At 43.3% G+C, this 20,974-nt stretch overlaps 1 protein-coding gene across 1 annotated transcript in view; it reads left to right on the top strand.

Annotated features, from left to right (window-relative positions):
• CDHR3 (cadherin related family member 3) overlaps nt 1-20,974 on the top strand; it is a 106,618-nt gene that overhangs the window by 18,195 nt on the left and 67,449 nt on the right. The window contains exon 2 of the mRNA XM_084811445.1: nt 18,360-18,571. Within this exon, the coding sequence (XP_084667571.1) occupies nt 18,360-18,571 (212 nt within the window). The remainder of the gene's footprint in view (nt 1-18,359; nt 18,572-20,974) is intronic.

The following is a 20,974-nucleotide window of genomic DNA, read 5'->3' as shown; positions in this document are numbered from 1 at the left end:
TATGCCCTAACTTGGAACAGTTGGTCCCCGTTTGAAAGGGAATTACTGGGACACCCCTGAACTTAAGGACTAGGGAGAGTCCCTCCCCTTTTCCCTTGGATCCTCTGGGTGCAGCCGTTGTTTGCGCGCCAACGGGGCACTACGCCTCCTTTCTGCGCCCTCCATTTGGCGCCGCTCTCTGCGTCGGCATCGCGCGTCCATCAAGTCTGCTTTCCGCACTCTGTCACTCCCAGGACTGCTATCTAAGCTAGGAATGCTGGTGGGAGGAATCTCCGTCAGCTGTGGGCCCTGGGAAAGAGGAGCGCACTCCTCACCCAGGAGCGACTCCTCTTCCTCAGAATCAGAACTACTCTGGGATTCTATGGGCTCAGTGTCCACCCTGACAGGTATTGCGTGATAGCGCAAGTGCGTGATAGTGCAATTTCAGGAGCAAGCCTCATTGAGCACAACGGGAGTTAGTGTGAACCCCTGAACTAATGCACTATAATGCGATAGTGCTATCACACGAGTGCAATTTCAGGAGCAAGCCTCATTGAGCACAACGGGAGTTAGTGTGAACCCCTGAACTAATGCACTATAATGCGATAGTGCTATCACACGATAGCGCAAATGCGTGTCAGTGCTATTTTGCGATAGGGTGATAGATGAATACTGAGATAGGTGGCATGCGTTTTGATGGCAAAAATGCACAATACTGTTGTAATGAGATAGTGGGAGGGGGGTAGATGTGCTGCTGGAGAACTGGGGCTTTCTTGCTTTTGAATAATAATGATGCTTTCTATATGCGCAATTGAGGATTCAGCAGTAACTACCTCTAGCTCTAGAACTGCAATCTGACTGCGAACTTCAATATGAACACCTCACCACATGGCTCTTTTAGGAGTGTAAGCCTTCAGCCCTGATAAAGTAATGATTTAAAATGATCAACATTGATACAGTTGGTGGCTGGTGAATGGGGAGTGCTTCCTTCTGGCTCGCAACATAGCGCTAAAGCGCTATTTTGGTTTAATCCTTTACTTAAAAAAAACCTCTGGCAGCCAGTGGGGAAATGGTGGAAACATCAGGGAAATGCGGCCAGGAAAACACTGGGGAAACACCACTTGACCAGGGTCACGGTGAAAGGCACACCCCTGAGCAGGGCTCCCATACTCAAGGTCAATGCAGGCATTGGGGCACACAGCAACTATACATGGGAGAACTCAGCTTGAGGAAAAGAATCAGACTTTAAGCAGTCTCAGGATATCTGTTTTTTCCACAAGAAGCTCTGGGGTGGCTGCTGGGTGGCCATGACATCATGTATCCCTAACAACCTCCACACATAGCCAGTTCAGAGTAAATTACTCATGGATACAGGCCCCAGGACTGGCTTTTTAATATGTAATCTCCATTTTAGCATCTCTCGTTGTACTTTATACTTCTCATTTATTATCACAACGACCCAGTGAGGTAGATTAAGCTAAGTAGAGCACTGGACCCCGGAAACTGCCCTGTTGGCTTGGAAGACCTGGCCTCTCCACAGGGCCTAAGCATCCTTTTTTGGGGCCCAGCAAAAACCTGTAACACAGCCCCCCTCCCACATACATGCGTACTATATTGTTTCTATACAATCTCATGTGGCATGAAAGAAAAGTTCCTGTTTTAATTCCAAATTTTTATTTGCTACATTTTTGAAATTACAGCATGCCCACACTGGGAATTTTCTGCAATGCCCCAAACCTGGCAGTATGGTGTATGTGCATATTGTGTGTGTGAACTAGATATTTACTCACATATATTTTTGGACTGTAAGTCTTTCCAGCAGCTCTGGCTCCCACTGTCCCTGCGAACTAACATGGCTACCCTTCTGGAAGCTGTTACAATGGAAGGCACCAGATTTAAAAGAATAAAGTGGAAATCCATCCATTTCATGATATACCTGCAACTTAGGATAATGCTTCATGCATCTGAAGTGGACTCTAGTCCATGAAACTTTATGCCATGAAATCTTAATCCTTAGTCTTTAAGATGCCACAAGACACTGTTGTTTTTGCTGCAACAAAGTAACATGGCTATTCCATTGAACCCTGATTAGTATGGTGCTTTGTTCATCCCACCAACTTTCCTCATTCCTACCTATGCACGAGGAATTCTGGGACAACTAGTTCTTGAAAGAGCACATCACGCAGAGACGCACAAATCTTCCCATCTCAAACAAGTCCTAATTGAACTGCACAAGGACACTTCCTCTGCTGGGCCTGGTCTAGCAACTCACTGTTCAAAATCTTGCTTGTTCTGCTCTGACATTGTATCTGCTTGGCTCCAGCAAATCTCATGAGATCTGGGTAATAGGTGAATAGAAATAGAGAAGTAGAAGATTTCTATAAATATCCTCAAGCATGATTTTAGCTTCAGCTTTAGCCTCAGAGTAATGGGGTTGTAGCCTCCACTGGATCTCCAGGCCCCAGTAACACATGTGGGTAATGTCTTCCTAGTTCTCTCAGAACAATCATCCCCTCCCCTCAACTGTGCAATTGGTCTGTGTTTTCATAGTGCAATTGCTTTCATATATCGTAGAGTAGTGCAATCGTTTATACTGGAGGCCTGAGGAGAATTTTAGTTTGTTGTTCTAAGAAAAATGTATCCATTATAACAAGCTCTGATGAAAGCTTCTTTGCAGGGAATGAAAAATTATACTTCACAACAGTCCTGTGCAAAGGACTCCCACTTTAGCAAGCAGGGAAGCTGTTCTTTGCCAAAGGCCGTTGTTTGACAGGAGAGAAGAGATAACACCTTCTGGCATCTTCTCTGCTGAAACTGTAAAGTTATGATTTTTTTTCAGTTAAAAATTATTCCTGTAGTGATACAGTGCTGCTTAACACTGCTATGGTTAGGCAAAGGATTTACTTATTTATTTATTTCATTTATTAAATAGTATTTGGGGAATTTAACTTTAAGAAGTTTGTACATCAGTTTGTGTACATAGAAACCCCACAGTTTCTGTAACATGATTTAAGCAACTGTTTCCTTTGGGCCATTTGCTAGTACAAAGAGACATTTATGTATATTTGCCAATCCCGTCTGCTCAGGAAGCTGAGCAATTATACAGCAGTAGGTAAACTAGTCAATAAATAAACTGTAAGTACTGCAGTCTGGCAAAGGCAACTAAATGTAGTTGCCTTTGTATGTCAAGATAAATCCAATCTAATTGCTCACAGTATAAATTTCTTCTCAGGGCATATATCAGGCCTAGTTGTCAGGGACAATTCCACACAAAGAGTTCAGATGTCTAATTTTGCTACTTTCCTTTTCACTGACTATTGTGGAAACATTTACACATCCTTTCGGAAGAGCAACAGGATCAGACCTCCCCAAGTCTTTGTTACCAGTTATCTGTCAGGATCATTTGGACTGTCAAGTTCCGTAAAGAATGTAATATAATTAACACCTCTGTGAACAGTGCAGAAACATCCCTCTATTAAATTTATTCATCCATGAAGCCACCATTACACATGTGGCAATTTAAAAACGGCATGATTCCCTGAGGTTCCATTTAGGAATGGAAGTCAATGCTGTATTCCTGGACCTGTTTGTCTGGCACTCACCCAAGTCAGTTATACCTTTCTAAAGGGTAGGTCTAGATGCTCTTGTAGAGTTATTTAGTATTCAAATCTGAGGGTGGAGGTGGACAATTCTGTCAATTCTGGATTCTCTCAGTTCATTTCTCCAGTCTTAAGTTCATTTCGTCATAAACTTTGAGAATTTCTCCAGTCATAAGTTTGGTTCATCCCAAATGTTCATTTTTTTTAAAGGTTGCATGAAAATTCATAAGCACCTTGGTGCACATTTCTCCTAATACATGCATTTTTGTATGCATTTTTGCCTAATATACAAATTGATTGCAAGCAATTTTCTGAATGCAATGCATTTTTAATGTTATATGAGCACATTTCTCCCCCATCCTTATCTGAGGATGCTTCCAGATAGAAGACTCTTAGCACTACCATTCAAAAGACACTGTGCAGCCATTCTGTCTTTCCATCCTTAATGGATTTTCAGTTGTAAGAAAAAAGATGGAAGTGGTGGGAAAACATGGCAGGGTTTCAAATGGAAAATGACAATGTCTCAGCCACCCCATAAAATCCCATGAATGAGGCAGGGTGCTGTAAAAGCCTCATCTGGAAGTACCTGTACAGTCTATCTAGACCATGCTTAGAATTAACATTCAACAAAGAATATGGAGGTGGATATTCTAGGAACCTAGATAAATTTTAATCACTTTATATTATAAAATTAATAAGCTATGCATACACCTTTCCATTCAGTTAATAATAATAACAGCAGCAGCAACAACAATAATAATAACAGCAACAACAACAACAATAATATCAATAATAATAACTTTTCCATTCAATTAATAATAAGGTATGCACCCACATTTCCATTCAGATTTAGAGTCCACAGCAGTCCTAAGCCCTATACAGAAAGGTTGTAGCTCATTGGCAGAGCACATGCTTTGCATGCAAAAGGTCCCAGGTTCAATCCCCAGCAACTACAGCTAGGACTGGGAAAACTGCTGTCTGAAACCTCAGACTGCCGCTGCCAGTCAATATAGACCAGGGGTGGGCAGAAAGTAGATATCTAGCTGTTTTGGACTTCAACTGCCAGCATTCCTGACCAATGGCCATGCTGGCAGGGGCTTCTGGAAACTGAAGTCCCAAACTTTTGGAGATTTACCTTCTGCCCACCCCTTGTGTAGACAATACTGAGCTAAATGGACCAATGGTCTGCTTTGGTTTAAGGCAGCTTCATAAGTAACATTTTGCACTTCATTCATTCTTGTAAGAGGTCCTTGAGGTAGACCAAGATGATTTTTCATTCTCCAGGTGGAGAATTATGATGAAAGGGCTGAGCCAGAAGTTCAATGTTTATTATTATTTTTTACTCAATTTGGAGTAGGCACCAAAAGGAACATCTGAAAGGGGAGATAATTTTGCAGATGATTTTTAAAATGTCATTTTAAATCTTCAAAAGAGAGAGGCTTTGCTCCAAACTCCTCTGTGAAAGAGGTTACACCTGCATGGATACAGAGCAGGGCCTTTTCCATAGTGGCTCATACATACTTTGTGGAATGTGTTGCCCATACAGATCAAAGCCCCCTAGTGTTTAGGAAGAATTCCACACACTCTTGCAGTATCTTGCAGACTATTAGGCTACCCCCCATGACACTGTTATACAACACTGAAGTACTATCCTAGTACCATTGACATTAATGGGTATTTATGGGTTTTAAAGTGACCCATGGTTGTGCTGTATTTGTGTCACTTTTTAAATGAGAAAAGTATACCCATTATATTGCCAGCAATCAACATCCAAATTCTAAAATACATGCAATAGAGGACTCTAATAAACAGATCCATACTAACTTACGGTGGTGGAAAGAGATCATGGCATATTTCCAGCTGGCCCTGAATTCATTCCAGAAAAGGAGGAACAGTTCCCATTATATTTCAAAATTATCATTTTCCTTTCATTTCTGACCCAAATCAAGTTTGCTACCTTTATTATGTTTCACACAGTCCATGTTTTTCATGGAAAATCTATTTTAGGTGGGGCATCTAGTGTTTTCCATCTTCCCAGAACCTCTTTTTTTTGCCAGTGCTATAAAAACCAATGGCATCAACAATACTGGTTTAGCAAACTCATCACCTATGCAAGATCTTTCACGTAACCCAGCAAGAGAACCGTGGGATCAAATCATAGAACAGTAGGGTTGGAAGAGGCCTACAAGGCCATCAAGTCTGACCCCCCTGCTCAGGGGGTCAAATGGTATAATAGAAACTATAGTTTCTCATATTTCATTGTACTTGCCCAATGTGATATTAAAGCATGACCACGAACAGTACATAACCTCAGTTTTGAGACTACCAAGCTTCCAACACCCCAACTAAATACTATAGACTCTGTTTAATCCTTTTGGCATTAAATACCACTGCATAGGGATTCTGAAAAGCTATTTTAGTAGAAGCATATATTAAATTTCCCGTAAAAGTCCTTTAGAGCCACTTTAGCTACTTGTGGCTAGTTTCTGTTGTGTGAACTCCCTTTTGCTGCATACTGCTTAAGATCAACAGCAGCTAAGATAATCAAACTCTGGTTACCTGCACACTTCTTTTCAAACCCCCCCCCCTTTCTATTATATGTGGTTCACTAACTCTGTGAACGATCGTATCAGTGAGCCATTCACAGGAGGGTAAACAGACTGATGTTTTAGAAACTCCCCTAGCTACAGCTGAAGCTTTGTGTGATTTGTCATGTCTATTGCATGATAAGGAAAAAAATGATCAATGGGGTTGAAGTAGACTGGAAAAAAGATATCAGGGTGTTTGATCATGGATGGCCACATTCTAAGAAAGACACAGAGGATGCTGTTCCTTTCCCTCATTGTTTTGCTAGGAGAAATATCTGGTAAGAACATGGTTTTATTCATATCTTAGAGTGTTCCATACCTAACATTGTTAACTGCTCTCAGAATAGCTTTAATTTTCTGGTAGTCAGTAGACTGGGTTCAGTCTTATATTTTCTTTTTTACTAGAAACCTTGTGATCCACCAATACTGTTAATTTTGCAAGCAAGAGAGTATATTCAAGATCTCTTAACAATTACACCATAACGAATTTCTAAGTGATCCCGAGCATGAATTTTTGCTTAAGAACATCTTGCTCGTTCAGATCAAGATCCGCTTAGTCCAGCATTCTCTGCAAGAATCCTGGCAACAAGTAGCATCAAGGACCACATAATAAGGAATGTACCAGTTGTAACACAGATTGAATATGTTATCCATCAGATCAAATGTTGGATTTGCTATTGCTTGGATGTTTTTATATGTCTATATCTATATATGAAAAAGGACTACAAGCTACTTTCTGCCCACCCTTGATCTAGACAGCTACTTTCTTTTGTTCTGCTTTGAGCTTGTAATGCACAATTACAATCATGAGGAAGAAACGCCCAGTGAGCATAAGCTATGAAGCCAGATTCCGGCTGAACATCAGGAAAAACTTCCTGACTGTTAGAGCAATGCGACAGTGGAACCAATTCCTTAGGGAGGTGGTGGGCTCTCCCACACTGGAGGCGTTCAAGATGAGGCTGGACAGCCATCTCTCGGGGATGCTCTGACTTGGATTCCTGCATTGAGCAGGGTGTTGGACTCGATGGCCTTGTAGGCCCCTTCCAACCCTACTATTCTATGATTCTATGGGTATAGGATATGAGCTATGGGTACTGTGCAGCCTGCAATGTCACCTGTCGGCAATATGAACTAGAGGATAACAGGATGATAAGAAACACCTCATACTTCTCTGACTTGTTTTTTTTTCTTTATTCTTTTTAAAAGAAAGCTAGCAAAAGCATTTCTGTTTCAAAAAACTTTGGGGATGGCTGCTGACATACTTGTGTTTATTGCCTTGATACTTGTGCTGATATTTGCTATTTGCTATTAATATTGTTTTTATTATTGCTATAATTGTGTTCATGGTTTATTGTAAATTTATTTGAGAGTCTATTTGGCAAGAAGTAGCAGCATATTAAGTTGAAAGTAGGCAGTCTAGCCAAGATAGCTGCTGCTATGTCAAAGCTTATGGTATATAGCTAGTTGAAATCTTATACATGCTGAGCCAAAATATCAAAAGCACAATAATAGCAGAAAAAAAGAGAGAGCTAATGTAGCAGCAAGACATCCACTCCCCCTAAGTCCCTTAAATACCACTGCCACCCACCAATCACAATGACACTCCTAAGAACACCCGGCATTAGCCATGCATGGAAGCCACGCAGCAAAAGGCAAGAATGCCATGACTACATAATTTAACCTATTCCATACCCTCTCACACACATGGTGTAAATATTCGCAGCAAGGAAAAGCAGCCCAGCTAAAGCCATAGCTTCATGGTTAGACAGGCAGCACTGATGCCCACAGCCAGCGTACCAGAGCTCCCCGAGACAGGAATTTGGATCCCAGCAGCCCAAATATCAGCAACCAACAAACAACCACTCTTGCCAGGAAAAGTGCCAGGGCTGCACAGAAAAAAAAAGGACCCAGTTCTGTGGGAGGTTGGGATCCAGACCAAATTGGAAACTTCTATCATCCCTCACTCCCCCAACTCTGCCTCTTTCCTCCTTATGCCAGGGTAGCAATTATACATGATTGACTAAAGGTGCAATTCTATGCATGTTTAGACAGAAAAATGGCTGGTTGGGGAATGCTGGGAGTTGTAGGACTGTTTTATATCTAAACATGCATAGGATTGTGCCCTTAAAGTTACACCATTGTAAGACTATCACAAGTACTCCATCATAATCTAATTGCACCAATGTAACTTGGAGTTATGCCAGCGTAAGGATCTTCGTAAGGATCTTCGGACAGGTCATGGCAGAGAGTTCTGACAAAATGTGGTCCACTGGAGAAGGAAATGGCAACCCACTCCAGTATTCTTGCCAAGAAAACCCCATGGAACGTATCACAAGGCTAAAAGATATGACGCCGGAAGATGAGCCCCTCAGGTCGGAAGGTGTCCAATATGCTACTGGGGAAGAGCAGAGGGTATTTCCAAGTAGTGCCAGAAAGAGTGAAGCGGCTGGGCCAAAGCCGAAAGGACACTCAGCTGTGGATGTGTCTGGTGGTGAAAAGAAAATCCGATGCTGTAAAGAACAATATTGCTTAGGAACCTGGAATGTCAGATCAATGAATCAAGGTAAGCTGGAGGTGGTCAAACATGAGATGGCAAGATTGAACATCGACATCTTGGGAATCAGCGAACTAAAATGGACAGGCATGGGCGAATTTAATTCAGGTGACCATCATATCTACTATTGTGGGCAAGAATCCTTTAGAAGAAATGGAGTAGCACTCATAGTCAACAAAAGGATGGGAAAAGCAGTACTGGGGTACAATCTTAAAAATGATAGAATGATCTCAGTACGAATCCAAGGCAAACCATTCAACATCACAGTAATTCAAGTCTATGCCCCAACCACTGAGGCAGAAGAAGCTGAGGTTGATCTGTTCTATGAAGACCTACAACACCTTCTAGAACTAGCACCAAAAAAAGATGTCCTCTTCATCATAGGGGATTGGAATGCTAAAGTAGGAAGTCAAGAAATCACCGGGATAACAGGCAGGCATGGCCTTGGTGTACAAAATGAAGCAGGACAAAAGCTAATAGAGTTTTGCCAAGAGAACATGCTGATCATAGCAAACACTCTTTTCCAACAGCACAAGAGGCGACTCTACACATGGACGTCACCAGATGGTCAATATCGAAATCAGATTGATTATGTCCTTTGCAGCCAAAGATGGAGAAGCTCCATACAGTCAGTAAAAACAAGACCTGGAGCTGACTGTGGCTCAGATCATGAGCTGCTTCTTTCAAAATTTCGGCTTAAATTGAAGAACGTCGGGAAAACCACTAAACCGTTCAGGTATGACCTAAATCATATCCCTGATGAATATACAGTGGAGGTGAGGAATAGATTTCAGGGATTAGACCTGATAGACAGAGCGCCTGAGGAACTATGGACGGAGGTCCGTAACATTGTTCAGGAGGCAGCAACTCAATCCATCCCAAAGAAAAAGAAATGCAAGAAAGCCAAGTGGCTGTCTGATGAGGCTTTACAAGTAGCTCACAAAAGAAGGGAAGCGAAAAGCAAGGGAGAAAGGGGAAGATATACCCAACTGAATGCAGAGTTCCAGAGAATAGCAAGGAGAGACAAGAAGGCCTTCTTAAATGAACAATGCAAAGAAATCGAGGAAAACAACAGAATGGGAAAGACTAGAGATCTCTTCAAGAAAATTGGAGATCTCAAGGGAACGTTTTGTGCAAAGACGGGCATGATAAAGGACAAAGAAGGCAGGGACCTAACAGAAGCAGATGAGATTAAGAAGAGGTGGCAAGAATACACAGAAGAACTATACAGGAAAGATCTGAATGTCCCTGATAGCCATGATAGTGCGGTCACTGAACTTGAGCCAGACATCCTAGACAGTGAAGTCAAGTGGGCCTTAGGAAGCATTAGTAACAACAAAGCTAGCGGAGATGACAGTATTCCAGCCGAGCTATTTAAAATCCTAAAAGATGATGCTGTTAAAGTGCTGCATTCAATATGCCAACAAATCTGGAACACTCAACAGTGGCCACAAGACTGGAAAAGGTCAGTTTACATTCCAATTCCAAAGAAGGGCAACGCCAAAGAGTGTTCAAACTACCGCACAATTGCGCTCATTTCACATGCCAGCAAGGTGATGCTCAAAATCCTACAAGCTAGGCTTCAGCAGTATGCGAACCGAGAACTACTGGAAGTACAAGCTGGGTTTAGAAGAGGCAGAGGAACTAGAGATCAAATCGCCAACATTCGCTGCATCATGGAGAAAGCAAGAGAATTCCAGAAAAATGTCTATTTCTGCTTCATTGACTACGCTAAAGCCTTTGATTGTGTGGATCACAACAAACTGTGGCAAATTCTTAAAGTGATGGGAGTACCAGACTACCTTACCTGTCTCCTGAGAAACCTGTATGAGGGTCAAGAAGCAACAGTAAGAACCAGACATGGAACAACCGATTGGTTCAAAATTGGGAAAGGAGTACGACAAGGCTGCATATTGTCACCCTGCTTATTTAACTTATATGCAGAGTACATCATGAGAAATGCCGGGTTGGATGAATCAGAGGTCGGAATTAAGATTGCCAGGAGAATTATCAACAACCTCCGATATGCAGACGATACCACCCTAATGGCAGAAAGCAAAGAGGATCTAAAGAGCCTCTTGTTGAGGGTGAAAGAGGACAGTGCAAAAGCTGGTTTGAAACTCAACATTAAAAAAACGAAGATCATGGCATCTGGCCCCATCACTTCCTGGCATATAGAAGGGGAAGAAATGGAAGCAGTGACAGATTTTACTTTCTTGGGCTCCAAGATCACCGCAGATGGTGACTGTAGCCATGAAATTCAAAGACGCTTGCTCCTTGGGAGGAAAGCTATGGCAAACCTAGACAGCATAGTAAGAAGCAGAGACATCACCTTGCCGACAAAGGTCCGTCTAATCAAAGCTATGGTTTTCCCAGTAGTAATGTATGGCTGTGAGAGCTGGACTATAAGGAAGGCTGAGCGCCGAAGAATTGATGCTTTCGAACTGTGGTGCTGGAGCAGACTCTTACGAGTCCCCTGGACTGCAAGGAGGTCAAATCAGTCCATCCTAAAGGAAATCAACCCTGAGTGCTCATTGGAAGGACAGATAATGAAGCTGAAGCTCCAATATTTTGGCCACCTAATGCGAAGAGAAAACTCCCTGGAAAAGACCCTGATGCTGGGAAAGACTGAAGGCAAAAGGAGAAGGGGACGGCAGAGGATGAGATGGCTAGATAGCATCACGGATGCAATGAATATGAACTTGAGCACGCTCCGGGAGAGAGCGCAGGACAGGAAGGCCTGGCGTGCTATGGTCCATGGGGTCACGAAGAGTCGGACACGACTGAACGACTGAACAACAACATTAACAAAGGATCTTCGTATCAATCCCATCCTTCTCCAACTGGTGAAATTCAAGGATAGGATTGTACCATTAGTCTCTGTAGAAAACATGTATCTGATTGTAGAAATAGTGCTGAATGAGGTTATGTCATCATAGCTATGATGACAATTTGCTTGTGTAAATAGAAATACGTGAAAGCGGGTTCCACCCAGCCCTGCCCCGGCTACCCTCCAAACTGTGGCAAGTATATTACTTTGTTCCCCAGAGCATTTTTTTTTACTGTTATTAGATTGGTTTCTCAACTATTACAGAAAGAGACTCTCCTTCACTTCCAACTAATAATTTGTTAGTTAATCCACCCAACCAATTTGAAATAATTCAAAATATGATTTACTTTATATTCCAGCATTCATCTCTGTGTTGATGCTGTCATATAGGTTAGGCACTAAATGACCCTGGATGTAATCATATTTGGGTGGAGTCAAGACTTTCCTGTTGCTGTTCTGTTCTTGTTTAAGAGATAGTGCATCCAGTTGGGCAGCTCCTAGAGCTACCAGTTAAAAAGCATTGTGTAGCAATTCCACCTTTCCCTCCTTAATGGATTTTCTATAGAATGAAAAAAAGACAGAAGCAGCAGGAAAGTTACAACTGGAAGATGGTATAGACGTAGGGCTTCTCTACATCTGGCTTTTATCCTGCGATTGGGATTGGCCACTCATGGAACTTTGCTGGTCTTTTACATGACATTGTCAACCTCCAGTACCTCTCCCATGCTTTCTGACCATTTCCATGGCTTTATTTCAAGTGGAGATGATGAGCTATTAAAAAAAAATGATTTGAATTTGTCCGTGTAAAGAGGAAGATGGGCTGTAACAGCAGTGCCATCTAGTAGCTATAGGCAATCCTGGGCGGGGCGGAGGAAGTGCATGTGAGGGAGCCAATCTCAATCCCACAAAGAATCCAGAAGCAGAAGCCCCGGCAAAGTTGTGGGATAAAAAGCCTAGTGAGGAGAAGCCCCTAGTTCACATGTAATGTTAATTCATGTGTTGTTTAACCCATGAGTTGGCTGGGCTGCACTGGAGCGAGTGAGCGCGCTACCTCCCGTACACTCGCTGCTTCCACTTTGCATCTGCTTTTAGCAACAGTCCAGGAACACTCTGTTTCTGAGTTGTTTGATGTGATGTGTAAACCTGGACCTCTGGGTTGCTGAGGGACAAACAACCCCAAGTTTTAACCCAAAAAGAAACCATGGATTAAAACTTTGGATTGTTTGACCCTCAACAACCCAGGAAGTGGTTGTTGCTGAAAGCAGATGCAAAGTGGAAGTTGTGAGTAGGCAGGACACAGTGTGCTCGCTCCTGCACAGCCCCAACAACGCATGAGTTGGCATTACGGGTGAACTGGGCCATTATCTTGACCCTCTGTAAAACTCCAGGTGGAGTCAGGGCAATCACACAATAAAAGCCTTGTCTGGTAGCATGTGGGTGCTTCCAGACAGAGGGCCCCTAGCACAACCAACCAGAAGGCATTGTGCAGGAATTCCATCTTTTTTTCCTTAATGTTAAGAAAAAAGATGGAAGGAGTGGTGGGAAAACAACGGAGGATTATGAGTGGAAGAGAACATTGTCAGGACCCCAATAAAATTTCCTGAATGAGGCAGGGTGATAGCAAGAAAAGTCTCATCTGGAAGCAATAGAGAAAGTAAAGTTCTTGCCTAGCTTCCTGACTGGTGTGTCTTTTAAACTTTCCATGATGATCTCTCCATAAATTATGGAGAGCGGTAAATGTAAAGAAATTGTCTACTGGTTAATATAACTACTCTGCATTTGTCACACTTAAGCCTGGGCTTAATAAGAGTTTTTGTCTAGCATAAAGCTACTGCCCTTTTACCATTCGTCTTCTTTTCCCTGACATTGGTACAACAGCAGCCATTTGGTTTCAGTCTACCTGTTTATGAAACAAAAACCCTTGTATTAATTGACCCTTCGTTTTGTTGGGAATATTGCAACCTTGGCTGGATCTACACTTCCCGCCTTTTTTCGCTTCCAATGAGGTTTTACCACCCACCTTTCACATTACTCAGTAGCTGCCTCGAATTGGAACCAGAATTTCCCACTTCCGTGCTCCCACTTTCAATACCCTAATATCCCGGTATTTCCCCTTAATGTGCTCTGATTTTCCACCTTCGCTACCATATCCAATCATAGTCCCCTCCCCCGCCTGTCCATATACGGCGGTGTTTGTATTTCCCTCCTGTCCAATCGCAGCTCTCAGTGGCCCCATGTCTTCTTCCAGCTACCGATCGCATAGCCTCCTCAGCAGCCCCTGTTTCCTCAGCAACAAGCAAAGGGCTGGATGTGCGCACGCTTGTCTGATCTTGGAAGCTAAGCAGGGTCGGTCCCGGTCAGTGCTTGGATGGGAGACCGCCTGGAAATCAGGCTTCCTGCACTGAGCAGGGGGCTGTTGTATCTCTTCAAATGAGATTAAGTTTTACAACCTCCTATCCCCCACTTTGGATGTGTTTTTTTTAAAAAATTCAGACGTTATCCTCACAGAATCGGGGCTTCTCTGCGATGTTTTTTTTTTTTCTAATTGAGGCATGATCTTCGAGGCTTCGAAGTCTTGAAGCTTCGCAGCTTCGAAGCTTCAAAGATCATGCCTCAATTAGAAAAAAAAACATCACGGAGAAGCCCCGAATCTGTGAGGATCACGCCTGAATTTTAAAAAAAATATCCGGAGTGGGGGATAGGAGGGGTAAAGCTTAGTCTCATTTGAGGGGATACAACAACCCCCTGCACACTGCAGGAAGCCTGATTCCCAGGCGGTCGCCCATTCAACTACTGACCGGGGCCAACCCCGCTTAGCATCCAAGATCAGACAAGTGCACACAGGAAAACAGCAGGAAAACAGCACAGCACTCGACTGTGAACTGAGCTTGCACATTCGATGAAACACTGCAACGGGGAAAATGGGTGAGTGTGAATAATCATGTTTTAATGTGAGAGCATTTAACCCGACGGGACACCGAATTCATTGCGATGGTGGGTGCAATGTAGATCAGCCCCTTGTCTGCAAATTACTGGAAAGGGGCGGTGTTGCAGTTAGTTCATGATAATTTTGACTACAGCTAGCCTTAGGATCCCCTTCATGGATCAATGCCTTGTTATGGCGAAGGGGCTTGCATAACTCAGTGAAGCCATAAGCTATGCTGTGCAGAGCCACCCAGGACAGACAGGTCATGGCGGAGAGTTCTGACAAAATGTGGTCCACCGGAGAAGGAAATGGCAACCCACTCCAGTATTCTTGCCAAGAAAATCCCATGGAACGTATCACAAGGCTAAAAGATACGACGCTGGAAGATGAGCCCCTCAGGTTGGAAGGTGTCCAATATACTACTAGGGAAGAGCAGAGGGAATTTCGAAGTAGCACCAGAAAGAGTGAAGTGGCTGGGCCAAAGCCGAAAGGACACTCAGCAGTGGATGTGTCTGGTGGTGAAAATAAAGTCCGATGCTGTAAAGAACAACATTGTTTAGGAACCTGGAATGTAAGATCAATGAATCAAGGTAAGCTGGAGGTGGTCAAACATGAGATGGCAAGATTGAACATCGACATCTTGAGAATCAGCGAACTAAAATGGACAAGCATGGCAAATTTAATTCAGGTGACCATCATATCTATTACTGTGGGCAAGAATCCCTTAGAAGAAATGGGGTAGCACTCATAATCAACAAAAGGGTGGGAAAAACTGTACTGGGGTACAATCTTAAAACCATAGAATGATCTCAGTACGAATCCAAGGCAAACCATTCAACATCACAGTAATTCAAGTCTATGCCCCAACCACTGTTGCTGAAGAAGCTGAGGTAGATCGGTTCTATGAAGACCTACAACACCTTCTAGAACTAGCACCAAAAAAAGATGTCCTCTTCATCATAGGGGATTGGAATGCTAAAGTAGGAAGTCAAGAAATCACCAGGATAACACGCAAGCATGGCCTTGGTATACAAAATGAAGCAGGACAAAGGCTAATAGAGTTTTGCCAAGAGAACACGCCGATCATACCACTCACATCCAACAGCACAAGAGGCGACTCTACACATGGACATCAACAGATGGTCAATATCGATTGATTATGTACTTTGCAGCCAAAGATGGATAAGCTCCATACAGTCAGTAAAAACAAGACCTGGAGCTGACTGTGGCTCAGATCATGAGCCTCTTGTTGCAAAATTTCGGCTTAAATTGAAGAACGTAGGGAAAACCACTAAACCATTTAGGTATGACCTAAATCATATCCCTTATGAATATACAGTGGAGGTGAGGAATAGATTTCAGGGATTAGACCTGATAGACAGAGTGCCTGAGGAACTATGGACGGAGGTCCGTAACATTGTTCAGGAGGCAACAACTCAAACCATCCCAAAGAAAAAGAAATGCAAGAAAGCAAACTGGCTGTCTGATGAGGCTTTACAAGTAGCTGGGGAAAGAAGGGAAGCGAAAAGCAAGGGAGCAAGATATATCCAACTGAATGCAGAGTTCCAGAGAATAGCAAGGAGAGACAAGAAGGCCTTCTTAAATGAACAATGCAAAGAAATCGAGGAAAACAATAGAATGGGAAAGGCTAGAGATCTCTTCAAGAAAATCGGAGATCTCAAGGGAACGTTTTGTGCAAAGACGGACATGATAAAGGACAAAGAAGGCAGGGACCTAACAGAAGCAGATGAGATTAAGAAGAGGTGGCAAGAATACACAGAAGAACTATACAGGAAAGATCTGAATGTCCCTGATAGCCGTGATAGTGCGGTCACTGAACTTAATCCAGACATCCTAGAGAGTGAAGTCAAGTGGGCCTTAGGAAGCATTATTAACAACAAAGTTAGCGGAGATGACAGTCTTCCAGCTGAGCTATTTACAATCCTAAAAGATGATGCTGTTAAAGGGCTGCATTCAATATGCAAACAAATTTGGAACACTCAACAGTGGCCACAAGTCTGGAAAATGACAGTTTATATTCCAATTCCAAAGAAGGGCAATGCCAAAGAGTGTTCAAACTACTGTACAATTGAGCTCTTTTCACATGCCAGCAAGGTTATGCTCAAAATACTACAAGCTAGGCTTCAGCAGTATGTGAACTGAGAATTACCGGAAGTACAATCTGGGTTCCGAAGAGGCAGAGGAACTAGAGATCAAATCGCCAACATTCGCTGCATCATGGAGAAAGCAAGAGAATTCCAGAAAAACGTCTATTTCTGCTTCATTGACTGTGCTAAAGCCTTTGATTGTGTAGATCACAACAAACTGTGGCAAATTCTGAAAGAGATGGGAGTACCAGACCACCTTACCTGTCTCCTGAGAAACCTGTACGAGGGTCAAGAAGCAACAGTAAGAACCGGACATGGAACAACCAATTGGTTCAAAATTGGGAAAGGAGTACGACAAGGCTGCATATTGTCGCCCTGCTTATTTAATTTATACGCAGAGTACATCATGAGAAATGCTGGGTTGGAAGAATCACAGGTTGGAATTAAGATTGCCGGGAGAATTATCAACAACCTCAGATATGCAGATGATACCACCCTAATGGCAGAAAGCGAAGAGGATCTAAAGAGCCTCTTGTTGAGGGTGAAAGCAGAGAGTGCAAAAGCTGGTTTGAAACTCAACATTAAAAAAACTAAGATCATGGCATCTGGCCCCATCACTTCCTGGCATATAGAAGGGGTAGAAATGGAAGCAGTGACAGATTTTATTTTCTTGGGCTCCAAGATCACCGCAGACGGTGACTGTAGCCATGAAATTAAAAGACGCTTGCTCCTTGGGAGGAAAGCTATGGCAAACCTAGACAGCATAGTAAGAAGCAGAGACATCACCTTGCCAACAAAGATTCGTATAATCAAAGCTATGGTTTTCCCAGTAGCAATGTATGGCTGTGAGAGCTGGAGTATAAGGAAGGCTGAGCGCCGAAGAATTGATGCTTTCGAACTGTGGTGCTGGAGAAGACTCTTACGAGTCCCCTGGAGTGCAAGGAGGTCATATCAGTCAATCCTGAAGGAAATCAACCCTGAGTGCTCATTGAAAGGACAGATACTGAAGCTGAAGCACAAATATTTTGGCCACCTAATGCGAAGAGAAAACTCCCTGGAAAAGACCCTGATGCTGGGAAAGACTGAAGGCAAAAGGAGATGGGGACGGCAGAGGATGAGATGGCTAGATAGCATCACCGATGCAATGAATATGGACTTGAGCACACTCTGGGAGAGAGCGGAGGACAGGAAGGCCTGGCGTGCTATGGTCCATGGGGTCACGAAGAGTCGGACATGTCTTAACGACTGAACAAGAAGCCTTAGGATCTCTATATAGCCTACAGTGTGGTTTCCTGTGATTTCTTCCTTTTGCTCCCCCCCCCCCCCGACTTCCACTCTTGTTGGGAGCACAAGTGTTTGCTCCCTTGCTCCTGCTGGTGTAATAGAACACAAAATGGACCTAACAAACTCTTGAAATTCTCTGCCTGCATTGTACATGCAAGAATACCTGTGAGTAAACTGTTTTTCTTCCTTTCACTGTAGGTCTTCTTTTATTACGCCAAGATAGCCTGTGTGCATGTGGGACTGGTAAATGCTCACTCTGATTTGCCTTTTGTTTTTACTCTGCTAATTGCCTTTAACAGGAGGCATCATTACTAAATAATCCCATCATATTCACATTCTCTTGAAGAGCATGAACATCATAACAGCAAAAGAGAGAGGAAGTAGAGTTTCTATTTATTGAGAAGATACTGGTAACACAGAAGTGTATGTTATTCACCAATTTGCAACTTGAAATAATGTTTGTTAACAGTAAATGTTTTCATTCTCTGCAGGGGGAAGAACCCTGAGTTTTTCTGGTTTACCTGGTACAGGGAATGTTACAGAAAATTCTCCAGCTAGCACTGTGGTGTATACTTTCAGAATAATTTTAACACCAAATTTACTACCAAACATTACAGTGGCAACAGAATATCCTTTAATTATAAACTCAAACCCACTCACACAAGCTTTCAAGATCAACCCTGAATCTCCACTTTTGTACAAGGTAAATCTTTGTTTAGCCACAGGAACTGTAGCTTGCTTGTGAAGATTGCTGTTGATTGGAGGATATTGTTAATAGTGTGGAAGTTAAAAATGTTCCCAACTTTGAGCTTGGTACTTAATGCAAAACAAGCTTTAGTTTCACCTGTGACAAAGGCCACCATTGAATGTCTCCCTAAACTGAAGAATATTGTGTAGGAACCCATTGTCTTAATTTAAAAAGGTGTCCCCAACCAGTCGTGTCCGACTCTAGGGTGCGGTGCTCATCCCTGTTTCTAAGCCAAAGAGCCAGCGCTGTCCGAAGACGCTTCCGTGGTCATGTGGCCGGCATGACTGAACACCGAGGTGCACGGAACGCTGTTACCTTTCCCGCTGAGGCGGTACCTATTTATCTACTTGCAATTTCTTGCTTTCGAGCTGCTAGGTTGGCAGGAGCTGGGACTGAAGACGGGAGCTCACTCCATCATGCAGCACTCGGGTCTCGAACTGCTGTCCTGCCGACCTTCCGGTCTGCAGTTCAGCGTCTTAACCACTAAGCCACCGCGGCCCCTTTGTCTTAATTTAACCAGTGCAAATTAGACTTGTATATTATTAAAATATATAAGTAAAATAAATACTAACTTATTGTACCACAACTGGTGCTCCTAGAAGCATCTGTTACAAGGAAAACAGATATTCATATTGCTATTCCTGCATAACATTATAGTGTTTCCCTAACATTGTTCTTGTTGTACATCGCCCAGAGTGGCTGAGTGACCAGCCAGATGGGCGATTAATAAATTTAATAAATAAACAAACAAACAAACAAACATGAATGCCCATGTTGCCAAAAGTAATGCAACAAGCCCTTACTATCACTGCCCATTCAAGACTGGGGGTTTGAGAGGGAATCTACATGAAAACGGAATGAGATGCATGTTCGGGTATTATTTGGATTTTCATGAAATCGTCTTTGGTCTGTCAGGGATACACAAAACAAGAAAACAGAGTATAATGTACCTAAAACCCCACTTTTCACAGGTTCCCATATTTTCAGGTTGGGTGGGCGGAGTAGAGTTGAACGTCATCAACTTGGCAGGTGCTGCTCAGTGAATGGAAGAGTCTTATTGCCTGCCCCTGTCCATGCTCCCTTGCTCAGGGAAGTTTGGAAGCGCTGGATTAAGCCCCTGTAGTTTAACCCCACACCTCCCCCCTCTCAGCCACAATTGGGATATTGGGAAAGATTAAAAGAGCATCACCAGCTGCCTTCTCTTGATCCACCCCACCCAGTAGAACCTCACTCTCCCCCACCCCGGACCATGGTGAGGAGCTGATTTCCCCCATGCTGGCTGTCCCTGCTTAAAGTTCTATCAGGCAGGGATTTGTTTGGCAGGCACATTTCTTTGAATGCTTGGAGCAGTGCGGCTGCGAGATTATGAATGAAGAGAAGCAACTTCCTCTCAGTGGATAAAGCAGCGACTGCAAATGATTGGAACAGCATGGCTGCGAGATGAACAGAGGCAACTTCCCCTCAGTGGGCAAAGCAGGGACTCTGCTATTTTGAATGACTGGAACAGCATGGCTGGGAGATGGGAAACAATGACCACTTGATCTCAATAGGGCAGACCCATCCCTTGACCTGGTCATTGCCATGTCTCAGTAGGTCACAGAAATAGGCGCCCCCAGGATTTAATACTGGGGGCAGAGCACACTGCAGCTGAACCACTAGGGAGCCGCGTTTAAGAAAAAAGATGCACTAAAAGGAATTTCCGAAAATGCAGATTTTCCAGAGGGAAGCGGCAGGGTTGCCGCAGATTGGCCATCTGTTGTGAACGACCCCAATGTGCTCTCCCTCCACATTAAATCGGCCATATAGATTGGCTCCAGGCCACCCCAAACTACTTTGCATTACAGCAGGGACAAGTCACAACTATATATTGTTTTTGAGAAAATTCATCCCCCCACCCAGCTCTTCTGAGGATTGCAGCTAAGCTCAGAGGGAACAGAGAATTCTGAGGTGGGTAGCAGAAGATGTCAGTATCTCTGCTGATCCCAAACTGCCAGTGCTGAGTCCCTGAGAGACCTGGCTCCACTACACCACTGAACAGGCATCTCCCAGCTGTTTGTCTATTGTATTGTCTCCAGACCAAAATAGCAGAGAAGCAAGTTCAGGGCTGGGCTGGAAGGAATAGCTGGAGGAAATGTTTCTGCTTGTGGTTATATCTGGCTGGATTTTCAGAGACAAAGGGTACAATTTAAGCCTCACTTATCTCAATGGGAGAGAACTAAGCAAGTGGCTTACCTTTCCCTTAAAGCCAATAAGCCTGCAATCCTATGAACACTCATCTGGGAGTATTCCCCATTGAACACAGTGGGATTTGCCTCCATGGAGAGATGCATGGGATTGCACTGAAAATGTGCTTAAATT

Source organism: Heloderma suspectum, chromosome 7 (assembly GCF_057233095.1).
Source record: "Heloderma suspectum isolate Gila_16-S chromosome 7, 16-S_ref, whole genome shotgun sequence".
Lineage (NCBI taxonomy): Eukaryota > Metazoa > Chordata > Lepidosauria > Squamata > Helodermatidae > Heloderma > Heloderma suspectum.
The sequence above is the reverse complement of the archived record's forward strand: the minus strand, read 5'-3'. Positions and strand labels throughout refer to the sequence as shown.